Raw genomic sequence first — 20163 nt, 5'->3', positions numbered from 1 at the left:
AAGTAGTTAAAATTCTTTCTGGACCATTGTGGACCCAGTAGATATAAGGAGGTGTGCAAAGGAGGTGTGCATGCTATCATTTCAAAGGCATGGTATCATGAAAGGTTTCAGAGTAGCAGCCATGTTAGTCTGTATCCGCAAAAAGAACAGGAGTGTAGGAGCAGCTATGAAGAGCATCAGTTTGGCCATTCAGCCATCGGATTTGCTGCCCTGTAAAATATAACTGTTATAAAATGCAGGGGAAATAAACAATTTTAAGATACTTGCTCTGAGCCAGATTTTGATCTCTTTTTTCACATTGAGTAGTACTTTAGGCATTGATAGAGCAAAACACTTAAGCACTTTAAGTCTGTGCTTAAGTGCAGTCTTAGCTGTGAATACTTCCTGGAATTGGGTCTTAAGTGCTTTGCTGAACAGGGATAGACTTAAGGACACACAAACTTAAGCCTGTGCTTACCTGCTTTGATGAATCAGGACCTCACTCCTTGAACATTCTCATTAAAACTGAGTAAGGTACCACCATGCCTAAGTAAGGGTGTCTGCATGTGGCTTCTGTGATTAAACAAAATGCACGTGTGTTTTAGAGAAAATATATATGATTCCATATAACATTACTAAGGTTGTGCTCACAGTCTTTCTACCAGTTTGAACATCTTCACTGGTTTGAGAGCTGTTTCCTATACATTTAGTGGGGAATGCTATTCAGAGACTACTCCCTGCACTCAGTCCCAGACTATCAGGGTTAGAAGGGACCTCAGGAGGTCATCTAGTCCAACCCCCTGCTCAAAGCAGGACCAATCCCCAATTTTTTCCCCACATCCCTAAATAGCCCACTCAAGGATTGAACTCACATCCCTGGGTTTAGCAGGCCAATGCTCAACCACTGAGCTATCCCTCCCCCCCCAGGACTTGAGCATTGAACGACAGGGCAGGGACACCTACATGGTCCCCAGGACTAGCACTCTATTGCACGGCCTATAACAGTATTGGAAACTATTTTGTAACTTGTTAATTTGCAGTCACTACAAAGTGACTGCTATAATAGTCATATGCCAAAATTTGAAGCTATCTACATAGTACAACTCAATGTGTATCTTTATCCTGATATGAACTGTGTGGGAATACATACTTGTTCATACAAGTATAAACTTAACAAAACCAGATTAAAACAAGACTCATTTTACTCAGTCTCCACTCGTGATCATACTTTGCAAAATATATTTATACTTTATTTCATTTCTATATATTTAATTTGAGAACTTTACACCAACACAAATATATTTTATATGCATCACCGTGTATTGTAATTAAATAGATGGAAAACAAGACATTCCCTTTTTGGAGCGGAAGTCTTTCTGGATTAGATACATGAAAAGCTCTTGGGAAGAGATTAAACATATCGTTATGAATTATAGCTTTCTTAAAAACTAATTATCATTATAAGACAGACATCTGTAAATGCTGAGAAAGCTGGAAAATCAGCTTTGACATTGACGGGCAGACCTGTCCCATAAATTACAGTACTTGAAGTCTTTTCCCCTCCTACATACAAAATGGAGTGGTTTCCTGTACAGCAGAAAGAGTTAAATTTTCATTCTAATGTTTTGTAATCGCCTAGCAGAGCATTTAATTCATTGGACATTCTAAGCCACCTGTCTGTGAGAGTGAATGTACATGAGGGAAAGAGGGAGGGAGAAGTAGCCTCAGTACTTTGTAAAACCATTTCTTGAGACAAGCTTGTTGAAGACATCAGTGCTGATACTGACAATAAGCTTTCCTTTCCCACTGCCAGAAAACGTAAACATCCCAATTACATCTCAGAAACCACAGTCACTACCTGCTTTCTGCAGCTGAGAAAAACAATCTCCACAAGACAGAGGTAAGAAAACTTCTCATTTCACTGGTTTCTTATTTCTACTTATTCAGACTGCATGCATTTGGCAATCAGTGGCAAATAATAATAGCATGCATTATACATCTAACATTGCAAGCGCCTGGAGTTTTGTTCTAATGATTTACAAGAGATTAATTATCCTGATATGGAGAAGACTTGCAAGGCAGCATCTGAACTTGGAGGTTTTCCTGATTCTGCTCTGGTTTGGAAAATGTGTCTGCTGGGGTTCACTTACAGTCCACACATCAGGTAGCCAACTGGCTACCTGGGGGAATCTTTGAGCAAGATTTTTAAAGTGCCAGTTAAGTCTTAAGTTACACTGCTGCTCAAAGGCAAACCTGTTATTATGAGCACTGAGAGTCATCCTTTAAGGCACTGCATTTCCTAGACAATGAATCAAAAAGTAGAAATCAAATTATTGCGTTGGAGTTTCCCAGTTTTAGTGTTACTGGGTTCCTCATTATCATGGTACTTGTTTTAACATTACAGTATGGCTTCATGCTTTCTTCTGCATTCCAGCTAGTCCTTACCGTCTATGTGGATGCAGGTTAGTGTACAGAAGATCCATTCTGAGTATAGTTGCTTAAATATAAACATTTGTTCTATGTTTCAGAAAACAGGTAGGTAGAGCTGAGGGTACTAAACAGCACTAGGATTCTAAAAATGAAATGTACTAACATTATACAATTTTGGAATATTATATGCCATTTCTATTCCTAAGCAAAACCAATGTATGTGTGTAGTAAATATATCACTTTTAGATGTTCATTAGATCTTTGCTCAGCTGATGTTATTGAACTTCCCTTTTTATAATATTTCAGATGCAAATAGGCAGAATACGTCAACATTTGTGCCATTGATGCAAAGGGACCCAAGTCATAACAGAAATATCTATCCTTGCAGATTTGTAGCTTTTATTGCACCAAATGCAACTGTGCATTTAACAGAATCATTTTTAAATCATCCATTTGGGATAGGTTTTCCCCCCTTCTGACATGTTGTCCTTTCTAATCAGCAATAAGAGCAGAAAATGCAAATATTTCCCCTCCAGGCGGGTTCAGATATGTTTCTCATTAAACATTTCTACCTGGATTGGATTTGATGCATTTGCCAGACTGAATGTGCTAAACAGCAGTGGCTTTAAAGGAAAGAACGAAGACTTGACACATGATCAGTGCCACTCCACTGACCTGCCTAGGCCTTACTACTTTGTGTCGCTCAATAATAAAATCAAAAGCAGTGGAAACAGAAATACATAATGAAAAGCAAAACTATGATGCAAGATAACGTAAGAACATGCTTTGCATGTCAATTTATTCATTTAAATTCTTACGTGGACCCCCACTCTGGGCTCAAGGTACAGTCGATAATTAAAGCCTCATAGGTCAAAATGGACACATGTACCATTGTGTTGGCCTTTACTGAAGGAAGGGCTTAAAAAGAAGAAAGATAAAACACTTTATTTCATTTCTATAGGTTTAATTTGAGAACTTTGCAGATTCCAATACCCTGACACACGATAAGTAGCATTGTACCCCACAAGAAGTCCCATTAAAGTCTTGCAGATTCCCAGTGCACTGGATTTCTTTGTTGAAAAACATGGTTGCTATTTAAAGTGACTAAAAGCAACAGAATCTGGCCCTCACTAAATAGTACCTGTCTGAACTGAGTAAATTAGAGGGAAGCAAGGAAAGGTAGGTAGGAGGCAAAGGGGAGTGAAGGTCTGTGTATCGATCATGAGAGCTTTTTTGATAATACCCCCATTTGCTGCATTCTAACAAGAAAGGTCTTTGGTCTGCAAAGGATTTTTTTGGCCATGGATGCCAGAGTTAGTGGGATGTTGAGGGGTGTGTCTGTACTTCCTGTCTGGGGGAGGGAGAGAGGGAGAAACTGTTTGATAATTGCAACACTAGCACCAGGGAGACAGCTGCCACTGTACATTCTTCCAGTAATAAATAGATGTGGTCCTGGCTGCATGCATCGCTGTTCCGGAGACTCTGCCTGCGTGCACTAAACCAGCAGTAAGAGACTGCAAGGTCACATAATATCTCCGCTGGTGCCATCGCAACTATTCAGAAACCATGAGTCGGACACTCCCATCCAGGTGTTTGTTCAGCCCGTCATTGGGATAAGAGGCAGCCGGGTAGTTTGCTTGCAGGTCCAGATCCAAACTTTTCCAGAGCTTAGGGCTACTTTGGGTGCAGGGTTCTGGGTTCAGGTTGCTCTCCAATCAGAAGTGAGCTTGCTAGGATCTTCACGCATTACCTGAATTTGCCCATTATCAAGATGGCCAAGCCCAGTTACCATGAGTGAGGACAGGACTTTTGTGCCTCATTCATCTTACTTGATGTGTTCCATTGAGGTGCAGGGACATTCGCTCACCAGTACCAATAAGCCAGAGACAGCAGGAGAGGAAGCCTCTTTCTCCGCTGCTATTGCCCAGAACAGCAGGAAACAGGGTCGAGATAACAAAGGCAGGTCTCGTAGTCTGGTATGATTGGATGACTGCACAGAAGCCTCACAGACTGCATCACAATGCCCAATGACTGTGCAGTGCCACAGGGAGACTTGTCAAACCCAGCACCCATCTGGGCATCTCCACATCTTCCTGGTATCCAGTGATGAGATGTATGCCACGATATGCCAGGGGTTGCGAACATAAGAAAAATAGCCCTAGAGCTCTGCAAAGGATCTCACCACTCCCATCCTGCTCCAGTGATGAACAAACCAGCAGCCCATCCAAGCGCTGATCCATTCGCACGTCACTCTAAAGGCTGTCGATGAAGAGTTCAGAGTTATAACGTCACCCTTTCACCAGCTCCTCGAACTCACCGAGGACAGCCGGGGCACAAGACACTGGAAATCTGAGGTATTCAGTTTGCTCTGTCTCACGGTTTCTCTGAATGTGGGTCGGTTACTTTGCGGACTCGGTCGGTTTGGCTTACAGGGGCGGAGCCGCTGTTTCCGAAGACACACGAGACAACACCTGCTCCGCACCAGACAGATGATGTCTTTGAAATGAGTCAATACTATGCCCCATCTGCTAGGTTTAGGAAGCTGGGGTTTTTAACTTTACAGGTAACTGTCTGCCCCTTAGCTTTCCGTAGGGAGCAGCAGGGCAGAGGTCCATTTGGTACAGCACAGTGAGGGACACGCTTACACGGCTGCTATCCACGCAGAGCACTGAGAGTGAAACTCAACTCTGTGCCAAGAGCCAGTGGAAAACCCACAGGCGCTGACTCCATGGGTGCTCCGGGGCTGAAGACCCACAGAAAAAAAATACGGGTGCTCAGCACCCGCTGGCACCCGCCGATCAGCTCCTCCCCCTTCCCCCAGTGCCTCCCACCCGCTGATGGGCCCCACCCATTGGCTCCTCCCTCTCCCCCCCCAGCCTCCTGCCCACCGAGGATCAGCTGTTCAGCAGTGAGCAGGAGGTGCTGGGGGAGGGGGAAGAGGGGAGCAGGAAGAGGTGGAGCGGGGGGTGGGGCGTGTTGGGGTGGGGGCAGAATGGGGTGGGGCAGGTGTGGGGCTTTGGGGGAAGAGGTGTAGTGGGGGCGGGGTCTGGGGTGGAGCAGGGATCGAGCACCCACCAGGAAATCGAAGTTGGCACCTCTGGTAAAACCTAGGATTTGTGTGCAATCCAGATGAGACCTAACCCGTGCCTTGTGTTAGTGTGACTCACACCCCTCCTGGGCGTGGCGCTCTGTCCCACATAGTGGCACCGAGACCACCTAGAGATGAGTGAGTCTGCTACAGCCTTAGCTAAGGGGCAGGTGGCTTTTAGCTCGTGCAGTAGAGGCTCGTGCATTTAGCTCCAGAGGTTCCAGGTTCGATCCTGCCCACCGGGGTCTGTTGGTGTTACACTAGCACTCCAAACACCTGCTCGTGCTTGGCAGTAGGGTGTAAAGCTATCTACTGTGCACACATGGCATTTCTGTGGTGCTCGTCACCACTATTATTTACTTTATACAGCGCTCTAGAAATGCCTGTTGCTTTATGGACAGACAAAAGGCAATGCCCCTGCCCCACACTCAGTAACCCACTGTGAGCCTGCCACGGGCGCCTCTGTGGAACAATGGTCCATGGTGCTCCACAAGAATGCTCCGCATGCCACCGTGTGACCCGTCCTCTGCATTGAGATTCCCATGGGTCTGCTGCATTCCGGGTCTTCTGGGGCCAAGGAGACCAGTTGTCTGGTGCCTTGATGTCATGGTGAAAATGACACCAAAGGAGACAGTAGCCCAGAGATGAGACTGGATACGCCTACCCCCACCTTCTCAGGGTACAGTCATTTCAAACCTACCATAGTAGGTGGCTGTATTGTGAACTGTAATCTTTTCATGGTGTGCTCTCTAGAGCTCCAGATTTCTTCATCTAACACTTGATTACAAAGCCCCTTCTAGTCATGACGCAAGCAAAGAGGAAAACATCCTTTCAAAGCAGCACCAGGCAAACTGCAAACCCCTGGTCATTTAACATACCTTTCCACTGAAATAGCTCTGGAAATAATTTAGAGAATAGGACAAAAAATACAATTTCCAGTCGGTGAAAATTTTAACCAGCATGACAAGTTCTAGAAAAGAAAAATCTCCTGACAGTATTTTTCCTTAAGTCTTTTAAACAGTGATTTGATTTTTACAGGTTCAATGGCAGATAGTGAACTAGACTCGGAGTCAGATGACCAGAGTTCTAGAATAGGCTCTGCTAATGACCTTCTCTGTAACCTTGGGCAAGTTGCATCAGGTCTCTGTGCCTCAGTTTCCCCATCTGTAAAAATGGGAGACTGATGACTTGCCTTTTTCTTCAAGTGGTTTGGGATCTATGGATGCCACATAAGAGCTAAGAGCTACTCATGGCTTGCTATTCCTGGTGACTTTTAAAATGCTCCCAGGCTGCGTCATCATATCCTCCTTGCCATAAAGGTCACCGGGTGATATTGACACTTTGTCAGAGACCAAAATAAGTCCTTTCCTTCAGAAGCCATCAACAGAACAGGGACATCATGGCCCTGTTGAAGAACTGTCAGAATGACGGATTACCCTGTGCTAATGACCACACAGATGTTGCTCAAGATCAACAGAATTAATGATTCTGCAAAAGTGTCCTTCACAGTTTCTGGGCCCTCTTCTGATACAGAAGGAAAAGGATGCCTGCTCGCTCTCTCTCTCTCTTTTTTTTTTTTAAAGAAAACAATTGAATATCTTGGTTATCAGCTTCCCCATCATGAAGAGAAACAGCTAATAAAAATCAAGAGACAGGCTGTCTGAAATCAAAACCAGGGCGCACCATATTGACACCTCTGTACCTGTTAACTAAGTCTTCCTTGATTAATTTCATCGCTGACATCAAGTCAAACTCCTAATGCAAACTGAGCTGTATTCTGTCCTAATCAAAAGGTGCAAATAACCATAATAGGGTCCGTTCTAACTAGTGTAAGTCTTAAATATATGTATCTTCGATAGCTATACACACACACACACATATTTATTTAAGTTCTCTCTCACACATAATATATATCTATTAAGAGCTTAATTCTGCTCTCAGATATATGCTCCAACTGCCATTGATTAACCATAGTTCTGTGTGCCCATGCGTAGGGGAGAATTTGTCCCCAGATGTGTAAAGTAGTGGGGGGAAAATCATATTTTTGGTTTCATTCCTACTGAAGTTCTTCTCATAAACCAGCTTGAATCTAAAGGTACAGAGCCCTCTTAAGGATCATCAGTATCAGTTTAGCCATTTGCTGCCCGTATTATCTGTAATTGCTTCAGTCAAATTACAGGTTCTTTTGCTGATGAATTTAAAATGATGACTCATTTTATTGGGTAAGATATATTTTAGCATCTGTGGTTCTTACCTGTTCTCTGCATACACTGTTCTGTTCAAATGTCTGTGTCAGCAGAAAGGGTCTTTGGTGGGTTTTTCACTCATTTGCCATAGATCTTCCACAGACTCCTAGAAATGTCAGGCTGGATGGGATCTCAAGTACTGAGGCAGGACCAAGTAAACCTAGACCATCCCTGACAGGGGTTTGTCCAGCCTGCTATTAAAAACCTCCAAAGATGGGCATTCTGTGACCTCGCTGGGAAGCCTGTTCCAGAGCAGAACTATCCTTAGAGTTAGAAAGTTTTTCCTGAATCTCCCTTGCTGCAAATTAAACCCATTATTTCTTGTCCTACTCTCAGTGGCCATGGAGAACAATTGATCCCCATCCTCTTTATAACAGCCCTTAACAGATTTGAAGACTGTTATCTGGCCTCCTACTCTCCAGTCTTCTTCTCTCAAGACTAAATATGCCCCATTTTTTTAACCTGACCTCATAGGTCCGACTTTCTAACCCCTGCATCATTTTTGGTGCTCTCCTCTGGACGCTCTCCAATTTATCCACATCTTTCCTAACACGATGCCCAGAATTGGACATGGGGTTGCAGCTGAGGCCTCACCAAAGCAACTAGAGCGGGACAACTGCTTCCCGTGACCTACATACAAGACGCCTATTAATTCACTCCAGAATGATATTGGGTTTCTTTGCACTCTTATCACATTGTTCACTCATATTCAGTTTGTGATCCACTCTGAACCCTGGATCCTTTTCAGCACTACGACCGCCTAGCCAGGTACCACCCATTTTGTAGTTGTGCGTTTGATTTTTCCTTCCTAAGTGAAGTACATTGCACTTGTCTTATTAAATTTCATTTTGTTGATTTCAGACCGATTCTCTAATTTGTCAAGGTCACTTTGAATTCTAATCCTGTCCTCCAAAGTGCTTGCAACTCCCCCCAGCTTGGTGTGATCCACAAATTTTATAAGTGTACTCTCCACGCATATATTGGTATTTTTATTACAGCCCTAATTTAAATAACTCAACATTTGTTTTGTCATATAATGAACCTTAAACAAGGTTAAATAATACAAATGCACATGCAGAAATGAAAAATAAGCATGAAAACTAAGTTTTTCTTGAAAAGTACCCTTAGGACAGGATCAGCACACACAGTGGTTGCCATTAAGTCAACTGCCAGGTTGGTTTGAGAAAAGAAGTAACGGTAGTTTGATATTTCCTACATTTCTCTATAGGAAATACTGCAAACAGGCAGGTAACGTTATATAGTTCGCTAAGACAATTGCAAGCTTTTATTGCAGATGTCCCCCATCCAAGGACTGACCAAGAATGGCCTCTTTAGCTACTAAGATCTGACTAGATAATCACACTAAGGGGCTAGAGCTACAAGTTTCTACAAGATAATTATAAAAAAAGGGTCATATTTATAGACCCCCAAAGCACCCCGTCAGTAAATGTGAGAATTTTAATCTGGGGAAAGTGTGGCAGAATTTCTCCTTGAATGTTGCAAAAATGTCATCTGAAACAAAGCTGGTGATTAAATCTCTTTATAGATCATTTCCGGGATAGACTTGCAACATCATGGCCCCAAGCCAGCCTTCTCCCACTGAAGTTAATGGCAAAATTCCTATGGACTTCAATGAGAGTGGGAGCCTTAGTAACTACATATTTCATTAACAGAGTAAACAGAAGCACAAACCATGCATTACTACTGACTACTAGGTCTAAAGTTCCTGCTGGCCTGAGACAAGCTTTGGCTTGTATTCACCAACATTGTGGATACGGACAAAATATTTTGCATGTAGGGAAATGGGCATGAGCTTTTTCTCAGCCCTTCTGGCATGTACATCCACCATAGAGATTCAGGAAAAGACCCCTGAAAGCACCCCAGCTTTATGCCAGTAGGAGGGAAAGGCAGGCAGAATGCTCTTTATGACTAAAGTTTTCTGAGAAAGATACCTGAAACCTTTCTAGGAAGATCTCAGTATCTATGTCAGATGAGTCTTAGGGCTGGTCTACACTAGCTGGGGGGATCGATCTAAGATACGCAACTTCAGCGACGAGAATAGCGTAGCTGAAGTCGACGTATCTTAGATCGACTTAGAATCACTTACTTCGCGTCCTCGTGGCGCTGGATCGACAGCCGCCACTCCCCCCGTCGACTCCGCTTCCGCCTCTCGCCGTGGTGGAGTTCCAGAGTCGACGGCAGAGCGATTGGGGATTGATTTATCATGTCTACATTAGACACGATAAATCGATCCCCAATAGATTGATCACTACCCACCGATTCGGCAGATAGTGTAGACGTGGCCTTAGTCAGTACTAACCTCTGAAACATCTATAGTGTAAAAGTCTGTATTCTCCCTGTCTCCTAACACAAAAATATGGGACATTCAATGAAACTGAAAAGTGGCAAATTCAAAACTGATTAAAAAAAACCCCACTTTCCCACACAATGCATAATCATACTGTGGAACTCATTGCCACTGGATGCCACCAAGGCCAAAAACTTAAAATAGGATTGCACGTTTGTATGGATATCAGAAATACCCAGAATTGGGAGCATTATTGCTAACAAAAATTTTGGTAGGGATATAAAACCCTGTGGTTTTAGAATGTAAGACAATGTAAGCAATCCCTATGTTTCCATGTACAGCTTGGACCAAAAAACTTCCATCTGTAGAATTGTGGGAGAACGTCCTGCATTCAAGTGAGAGCTGCTCCATGCATGACTACATGGCACCATACTTGATCAGGGCCTTGATCAGGATAATTTTATTTTGTCTTCAATAGCTCTTCTTCTGGGCCCCCATTTTTCACTAGCTGCTTTGGTGGTAACTTGACACTTGTCACTCAGTCAGAGAATTGTGGTTACACTGAGCACATATAGCCATTTGAAAGCTATTCCTTGTAAAGGGGGAGGGGAGGGGGCACTACAAACAACTGTCACCACGGCAAAAGCTTTGTAAGTGTGGCCATTGTGGCAGGACCAGCCTGACTACCTGCCTTCTGCAGAGCTTCTCACTGTGCCCCGATCCAGCAAAGCACTTAAGCATGCGCTTAATTTGAAACAAGTGGATGATTTTGGCATTGCCAATCTATTTAGTGTGGAAGACACCCAGAAACTACAGTAAGGGGCGGTAGAGGATGGGAAGGGTCAGATTTGCCCCTTTGGTTGACTAGTACTGTATTGCCTAGGTGATGCCATTGATAAGGGACCATTCAGAATGAGCAAAGAGATCGCAATCTAGCCCTAAACTAGATCAGCCCAGTGACTTCAATGGGACTATTCATGGGCTTACACTCTGCTGAGCGTATGATCTTACTATGGGTGCCTGCAGCCTAGTTAGCATGCTGTCTGCAATGTAAAACTGTAAGGAAAAAAAATCACAATAAAGCTATGAAATTGTATTGTGAACCAGCTCCTTGACCCTGAATCTTTTGCCCAGGTTCAGGAAGCACTCTCTGGCAGCAGCAACACACTCGAAAGTGTAGTTCGAATGAACAAAAGCTATTGAATTGGGGAGGGTTTTAAACTGATGACTGTGGGTTTGTTTCCGATTAAAAATACAATGTTGCTGACAGGATTGCAATGCATCGCCTCCAGGGGTGACACCACACACCCCAGAAAATGTCCCAACTCAGGTTATCTGTACTCCAGTCTCTGCACTGGCTCCCCACCCTCGATGCAGGGTCCAGTCTGGGTCTTTGCCCTGATATTCAAAGCCTGTTGCCATCTGGCACCCTGAAGGAAGGCACCGTGAGTGAGACACGAGAGAGCTAGGCTCAATTCCCTGCTCTGCCAGAGACTTCCTGTATAACTTTGGGCAAGTCAAGTAAAGCCAGATTTTTAAAGGTATTTAGGCACCTAACTTCCATTCATTTAATGATTTCTTTAAGTCTATGGTAATGGTGCCTTAGTAGTTAGACCTGCCCTGCCAGTTCTGTTCTGCTGGAACAATGAAACTATTGACCATGCAGGGAAAGCTTGCATGTGAGGGAGACAAGCTTTTTACTAGAGCGAGGCTATGGAACTGACTGCCACAAGAAATACAAGACCACTTCTTGAGAACTAAATCCAAAACTCATTGCTTCAGCTTGGTTTCCCTCCGTAAGTTGTTCTCACACACAGACATCCAAGATGCAGAAGTGAGTCGTGTTTCCAAACAGCCCCGCAGTTTGATTTTTATTCAGGCCCATCTCTGCTAAGAAAGATTAACTTCAGAGGGGGTCCAGTGCAGCATTCCCCCACCTGACAGAAGCCCAGGCTGCAAGGCAAACCAGATGCATCACCCAATGGGTTTGTGGGGGGCAGAGCCCAGTGGATTGAATTGTTTGTTTCCTTCTCTTATCCCAGGTGACAGTGGTTTTGTTGGCCCAGATCAACTCTGTAGCAAATTGCTATCAGGCACTCTCACAGGGCAAAGGGTACATATCTAAGCTTCTACCTCTTACGGGAACTCAAACTCTTACAACCATTACCTATTTATAGGTATTGCTAGGCAGGGGGTTGGGTGAAACCTTGTTGAAGCAGCTGGCAGCCGTTCATTCACAATATGTGTAAGAAGCAGTTAAGCTCCTTTTGGACTTAGATAGCTGAAACAATAGGAGTCACCCCTCCCAAAACACATGGCACATGCAAGGACAGTCAGGAGCTGAGCTATGTGAGTAGGGGGATTTCAGTGGGGCTGAACACAAACGTAGGGGGCTTGGTATTATTTGGCGGGGCTGTGTGTGTGAGTGTCTGTCTGAAAAAGAGAGACCAGGAAGCAGCTAAGAAACACCACAGAAGCAATCAGAGAAGACAGCAGAAAGCCAAGGACAGCCAGAGAAGCACTTGTAGCATGACCCTGGCCTGAGAGAAGGCGAAGAGAATGCTTTTTGGGGCAGAGTGCTGGCTGGGAAAAGGGGCTTGAAATACTGAACAAGGAAACTGCCTCCAGTTTGATTCCTGCTGTGTTCAGGGAAACAGGACTTTGTGCATCCTTTGTAAATAAAGAGGATCGCAGCAAAGCAATACCTGACTCCATCCTCCATTTCTCCTAACGGAAACAATTGGCAAGACCCTGAATATTGGCTAACCACTTGGGTCAAAAGGGGCAACAATACCAAGATTAGCAAAGTATTAACCGTGGCAATGATCCACAGCACATCCTTGCCTACAGAATCAAATCAGCCGGCAGAAAACACCACTGCCCCCCACCCCCCATGTACACCGTTCCAGTGTCAGCTCTAGACATTATGGCTGCCAAATTTAAAAACTGAGGGGAAACCACATGCCCAACCTGCTCTCTCCTTAGCCCTCCTTCTTCCCTCTGCCGCCCCTCAATCCTTCCCAAGGCAGCATGAGTGAGGAATTCTCTGCGCTTCAGTACAGGGGGGCTGGAACAATTTGTATAGTGTGGGTGCTGAGAGCCATTGAACCAAACTGTGAACCCTGTGTATAATGGAAACCACTTCAAGCCAGGGGGTGCGGCAGCCCCCCCAGTACCCCTAGTTCCAGCACCTGTGCTTCAGCATGTAAATTAATGTGTTTTCAAACCAGAGTTCTTCTGCATATCACAGCCAGGAGCTCTCGGCACCCAGGGCAGTCTGGTCTCAGAGGAGCTTGCGTCTCTTCACAGAATATCATTGTGTTTTCCAATCCATAGCCCACAACAACAGTAGTTAAATAAACCCAGCTGCGGAGGAAAAGGCAAGCGGATCCCTAGAAAGCAAGAAGAAACTTAGCAGAGTCTGCAGCAGACACTGTATCTCTGGCTGCTTGCACGCACTGTTCAGTGCACAGCCTTCAATCTTTCTCTGCAGCGCAACCCCTCCTCCCACTGCTGCTCAGGATCATTTGCTGGAAGCTCGGAGCAGCACACGGCTGAGCTCAGAAGTTTGGGAATGGATCTGGGAAGACTGAGGAGCTGGAGGTTGGAAGCCCTCACAAACCAGCAGCCTGGCGCATATTCTGGGGTGGTTTTGAATTCCAAAACTTTCTGCTCTGCCAGGGAAAAAGCCAGCACAGCAAAGGCACTGACACCTGGAGGCGTTTCTTTTGGATTCAGCTTCTTTTAGCAGAGCCTAGCAGGGCTACCTGACTCCCCCTGGGGAAAAGCTCTTTGAGAAGGTCCTGAGAGCAGCAAGACACCGGTTGAAAGGGTGGAGGGGTGAGTCACTCACTTGCCTTCCCCGGTGGGGGTAAGGGAGTTGACCAAATTGATCATGAGACTCTTCTTACACGGCCCAGGGAGGGCTTCTTAGGGCACTGCCCCACCAGGAGAACTGGGGCTGTGGCGGGAAGCCCCCACCAGCACATACTGAGCGCAGTCAGTTCTGTAGGCACTGGAGATGGAGAATGAAGTTGGGAAATCTGTGGACAACCAAATGGATAAGTCCATGTAATCATTAAGTGTTTGATTTCCCTCCCTGCCCTTCCCTGTGGTGATGTTCTGTGTCCCCTCTTGCCTGAGCAACCATGGATTTTGCCAACCTGGTAAGTTGCCTGGTGCTATTAATTTCTGATCCTCCTTCACCCCTCCTGTTTCAGAGTTACAATAATGGGGAAATCAGAAAGTCAAATGGATATTGTGGAAAAATCGACAAAATCTGGGAAGAAATCCTGGAGCTTTGTGACCATCGGTCTGTCTGTCCTGTTGCTGCTCATGACCTGTGCGGTGGTCGCCCTGGTGATCCTGTTTGCCAACAGTAGAGGTAAGAAACCTGCCACTCTCGCCCTTCTCCCAGCCCCTTCTTCATTAACACACCCATAAGAGTCTTTTCTGCAGCACTAAATCAAAAAATGGGAGAGAAGGTGCAAACACCTCTGTCTGGGAGACTTTGTTTTCATTCTCTCCGCCTTGCTCTGGGCTCATTAACAGAGATGTTTATCTTCAGACACCTGCTTTTCTGTATAACTATGCAATGCAAGTGGCTTCGATCATTTGGATTAAATCCAAGATCTAGCAAATTTGATGTGACAGAGACCAAAACAAAACGTGTCACAGTCTTCACTGGGCAAAACGCGTATGCGACACACTCTGTGTGTGTGTTTCTGGAGGGAAAATGTGCGTAAATTCTAACAGTTGGTATTTTTGTGTATTTGTAGAAGCCTGAGAGTCTAAATTGCTTTTAGGCAGAAGTTTGTAAGCAACAGCTGCCTACCAGAGCCACCTGGAGCGTTGTTTATTTCAGTGTAAAAGCTGCTTTGAAAAATGTTAGCGAAGAGAGGTAACATAAATGAGGGCGCGCAGGGCTGTTTGAAATGTCGGTGAGATGCAGTTCAGTGACTTTCATGTGACCATTTTGCCAGGGTGGACGTTGCCGAAGAGTATTAAATGGAATGTGTCCCCATAACACCATGTTTTTCAGTGGCACCTCAATTGCAAAACAATTTTTCTTAAGTGTTCCTTTAAGCAATGTAGGCAGGGTTTGTAGCACACCTGCCTCCTGTTTGTCACTTCCCTGAATACCTCTTGATTTCAGAGCTTTGTTGAGATACTTGAGAATGAAATAAATGAATTCTAATGTCAACACTAAAGCAAGGCAGGGTTTCTTCTCTATATATTGTATCTGCATTCCCTACCTGCAGCGAATTGCTTTCTAAGGCACTCAGAAGTACTCCAACACTGCCAGTTTCCAAACAGCAATTCATGTAAAAGGCTCTTTTTGTTGTTGCTTGTACTCTTCTGCCACTAGCAAATGAATGTTATCAGCATTTGTTACAATTCGGGACAAAACTCCTGAGCGTTTGACACTCATCATGCTCAGCAGAAAGTTTCTCATATTTAATCTGTTACCCCTGGAGATGTGAGAAAAAATATCCCCGCCGGCTTCGTGTGCTACTGAGAACTGAAATTCCATTTCAAGGAGAGGATCTAGTGTCTTTAAATACTGAGCTGGAGCAGAATTCAAATGTTTGGCTCCACAAAGGGTTTGTCAAATCTGTTTGGCAGTTTGCTTTGCCTGTGGGGCTGCTCTGTTCCACGTTCAGATGAAGTAAAAAGTCAGCTGAGAGGGATAACCTGGACAGCTTGCAGCTGGACAATCTTAGGCCCCCTCACAAGGGTCACTAGAAAGTCTTTCACCAAATGCAGAGCAGAGTCTGGGTAAATCTCTCCTAGAATATACGTTAACAAGAGAGCAGCAGGCGTTGCTCAAATCTAGGCTCCGGGGTTGTAACTCCCAGTAACACAGCAACGGGGAAATGCCATTTGGACAGGATGTTCATGATGGGAGCAAGAACTTTTACTTTGTGTTTATTTATTTTATTTTAATTACACACGAGTGTTAAGGTTAGAAATGGGAACAGGGTCCTTGATTTCTAATTAAAAGGTATGCAGATTCACAGCTACAGCCAAATACAGTCTTCATCAAAATGACACTTCCCTGGAAATGCGTCTTACAGAAAATGCTATTTAGCCAGCTGAAAATTAATAGGCTCATATGTCCTCTTTCCCCTCATTGTTCCAATCGTGTTGCAAAACATTGCAGCTTATGCAGCCGTGTGACAACACTCTTTTGGACCAGCACTGATGAATCTTTTCGTAAGAGATCTGAGGGATTTTTGACCTCTAAAGAAGCCTTTATATCCCCAATGCCGGGCCCAAATAAGTCCAAAAGCAGAGGAAAGAGACAACTGCAGAATGATCTTGGGAGGAGGGTAGACAGGGAGGAAGACGCAGGTGAAGGGATGTACTTTTGATCTGAATATGCCAGAGTCCTTTACATGATTTCCCCCATTCATTACCTTCCCAAAGGATCAGCCTCAGGGACATTTCCTGAATAGCATGAGAGTTATTAGCACAACCCCCAAAATTCCATCCCTGCATCACACAGGCTTTGGTCCCAAAAGCATCTTAACACTGATCCTATCATAATAGAGTATGTCAAGCCACAGTCAACCTTTATAAAAACACTGATGAATGCTATTTAAATGAAATTCTCCCACTATTGCCAACCCCAACTGTTCGAAAAAATTTGTTTCTGGTTTCAGAGCCTTTAGGGTTCTCACAGGTAATATTTATAAGATTTTCTCCACGACCCTAAGCGTTAACATTATTATTATTGTTTTATTTATTCATTGTAGTGAAGTAGCACCTAGGAGCCCTAGCCACAGACCAGCACCCTATTGTGCTAAGCGCTGTACAAATGGAGGAAAAGGACAGTCCCTGCCCCATAAAGCTTAGAAACTTAATTTTGTTTTTAATAAAGCTGAGATTCTCAGGCAATCACGTGCCTCCAGGTGCTGGGGCTTTAACAAAAATATGATCACAAGCTCCACAATGAAATCCTGAGAGCGAGCCATGCTCCTCACCTTTCATACTGGAGTGAATGTGGAGGAAGCGGAGTTACATGGGTGTAAAACCAATCCAAATGAGAGGAGGGACAGGTCCAGAATAACAGAAGTTGGATGAATATTCAGCATCTGCTAATTCTTGCTTCAATTTATAAATTCATTTCCATCGGCCGTGCCCAAAGATAGCTTGTGTTTGCTTCTTACGTGATATTCACCTGTCAAAAGCCTGGTAAGTTGCACCACTTAACTCCCATTTAAAACAGAGTGATGCAGCGCTGTCTGCAGACAGATGAATTGCAAACATCCATGGACCAAGTTTTATCCATCTGAATTTGCCATGGAGAAATAATTTCAAAAACATAGGCACAAGTATCTGTGGGAAATGAATTTTAGATTTGTACACACAGGTATTTGTGCCCTAAATGCTTGCAAAGTCATCCAATAAGGTTACAGAAATAATCCCAAGGGGACTTGTTCAACCAATCACAACTGACCAATGCAGCACGTATATAGAATATCCAACAGTTGCTTAGAGCAGCCTACAATCAAGCTGTAGATTTTAAAATATTTGCAAATAGAGGAGCAAAAACTGCAAATAATAATAATAAATTGAGTGGTGTGTACAAATTGAGGAAATTGACATCCAGTACAGATATTCTCTGAAGAAAAGAAGCTAACTTCAGTGGATCAATTATGTGTTACAAGTAAATGGCTCAGCTTTAAGAGCGACACAGCCAATCTGCGATGCTGACAACACTTCTGCAGATGAGAACTGTCTGGGAAACAAGTGCCTGCCAAATGGTAACTGTGGATCTAATTGCTTTAATATGTGCCATCCTCAGCCATCTGTAGTCCTTGAAGAAGGGGAGCGGGGTGGGGGGAAAGACATTCAGACGAAAGAAAAAATCAACACCAAAAAATCCACACCACAAGGCCAGAGTATGCTTTGAACATATGACTGTGTCATTTGCTGGGTTCTCACCTTGTGAAAAGAAAGCTCAAAAAGGGAATGAAGTGCAAAGCATGCTTGCGTTCTGAAAATTTCAAACGACCCACTGCTCAGCAGAATCATTGTGCTGCCCTGACACTGTTGTGCTAAACAAGTCTAAAGACCCATTTATAAGTTCCTATAGTTTGTTACTGACTATGTTAAGCGTGAATCCCAGTCCAGGGCCTGCTCTAAAGCTCACCTAAGACAATAGGATTCTTTTCATTGACTCCACTGGGCTTTGGATCAGGTTCCTACTGAACTTTGACGTGTCTGTGGTAAACAGCAGACCTTTGAATGTGGAATAGCTCTTGCCCCAATGACATTGACCTTCCCTCTCTCCCTTTGGGCTAGATCCTCAGCTAGTGTAAACCAGTGTTGCTCTGTTGAAATTTTGTCACTCGAGTTGGCTTTTTGATGGAGCTACCCCATAGCTACTCAAGCACTGACTTCCTGCTCACCTGTGGGGCTAATGGAGTCAGAGCTAGAGCTGGGTGGCCTTTGAATAGTAAATTTGACCCCAAAATGCATTTTTCAGGGCACTGAAACTATTCACAAATTCAGGTCAAATTGTTTCAGCTGAAAAAAAAGTGGGGGGAAAATTCGGAAGTGTTGAACTGTTTCAGAAACATTGATTGGAAACGGCATTTTGCTTTGAAGTGTCTTTTCAAAACGACGTTTCATTCAACCCAAATGAAATGTTTGTGTTAATTGTCTTGATGATAAAAAGCAAAAAAATTCCACTGCAGCCACCAAACCAAACATTTACTTATTCACTCGGCTCTGTTCACAGCATCTCCAATAATCCGGTTTTTCCGCACTGCAATGCACTAGTCTTAACGTTAGTGTCAAACGCTGGCTCATGCATTATTCACCCCATTGTGATTTTTATACTTGGACATTTCAAAGTGCAGCCATTGAAATCTAGCTAGACGTTTGTTTTGTTTTGGCTTTGGAGCTTTACAGAAAATGTATTAACCCATGAGTTATCCCTGCCCTATTATACCAGTAAGTCACATCAGGTTAAAAGAATAAGGAGTACATGTGGCACCTTAGAGACTAACAAATTTATTTGAGCATAAGCTTTCATGGGCTAAAACCCACTTCATCAGATGCATCCAGTGGAAAATACAGTAGGAAGACAGATATATACACAGAGAACATGAAAAAATGGGTGTTGCCGTACACACTATAACGAGAGTGATCAATTAAGGTGAGCTATTATCAGCAGGAGAAAAAAACCTTTTTTAGTGATAATCAGGATGGCCCATTTCCAACAGTTGACAAGAAGGTGAGAGTAACAGTGACGGGGGGCGGGGGGAAATAAGCATGGGGAAATAGTTTTACAGGTTGTGCATTAGTAGCCTACCGGTATATATCGGGCGTTTGTATTTAGCAGTTTTCATCAGAGGATATCAAATTAAGACGCTTCATTGACGTATTTGGTTACAGTTCACACAAGTGTCACCATCCCTTTCCTCAAATTACACCAACGGGAAGATCTATCTATTATGATAAAACAGGATTTTTTTTTTTTACTGGCAAAGCAAGGCTGGAAAATGTAGTACACACAGCTTTGCGGTGTAGACTCAGAGTGTACATTTCCCACCTCTGGTGTTGTTTTCAAGCAAATTCGTGTGAGGTTCAGGAAAAGAGCAATGGCAAAGCACTGTGCAAAGCGTTAGTCGGATTAGTCTGCAAAGCCCCATTGAGCATACTGGGGAGTAAGAGCAGGTGGCATTGGTCACATCACATAAAGCATCAACTCAGCTTGGTTTTGCCAGGAATTATACAGAGGTGTAATTGAGATAATTGAAGGGGAAACAAAAGCACCACTTTTGGAAGTAACCTGAGAACCCTTCACAGGCCATTTTTAATTATCCACCTCGGTGACAATGTTTTAGAACTCCACATATGCTACAGAGGTTTCAAAACAGACCTGACGTCTCTCCTTCACCCAGCTCAATTACACTTTCATCACAGGGTCCATTTTCTGGTGCTTTGGAGTTAGATGCTTGCTGAAAGAGGTTCAGTTCCAGCCTTTGAATCAAGTCATTTTCAGGGCATGGTCGGGAAAAATGCTTTGATGATAACTGCCATTTGGTGCAGTCTGGTCCATGAGAAATGATGGAAGAAAATATGGTGGCCAGACTTTT

At 43.9% G+C, this 20163-nt stretch overlaps 1 protein-coding gene across 9 annotated transcripts in view; it reads left to right on the top strand.

Moving 5' to 3' along the window:
• Positions 1–1668: 1668 nt before the first annotated feature.
• MMEL1 (membrane metalloendopeptidase like 1) overlaps positions 1669–20163 on the top strand; it is a 59462-nt gene continuing 40967 nt past the window's right edge. For 3 of the 9 annotated variants that reach the window (XM_043531637.1, XM_043531638.1, XM_043531636.1), the window contains exons 1-2: positions 13432–14122; positions 14272–14435. In XM_043531637.1, coding sequence (XP_043387572.1) covers positions 14073–14122; positions 14272–14435 — 214 coding nt within the window. In that variant the 5' untranslated portion in view covers positions 13432–14072. Of the gene's footprint in view, positions 1880–13430; positions 14123–14271; positions 14436–20163 lie in introns of those variants that run through there. The other 6 variants (XM_043531635.1, XM_043531630.1, XM_043531632.1 and 3 more) reach the window with 5 other exon arrangements.

Source organism: Chelonia mydas, chromosome 18, assembly GCF_015237465.2.
Source record: "Chelonia mydas isolate rCheMyd1 chromosome 18, rCheMyd1.pri.v2, whole genome shotgun sequence".
In the NCBI taxonomy this organism is placed as follows: Eukaryota; Metazoa; Chordata; order Testudines; family Cheloniidae; genus Chelonia; species Chelonia mydas.
Note: the sequence above shows the minus strand (reverse complement) of the source record. Positions and strands in the feature narration are given on the sequence as shown.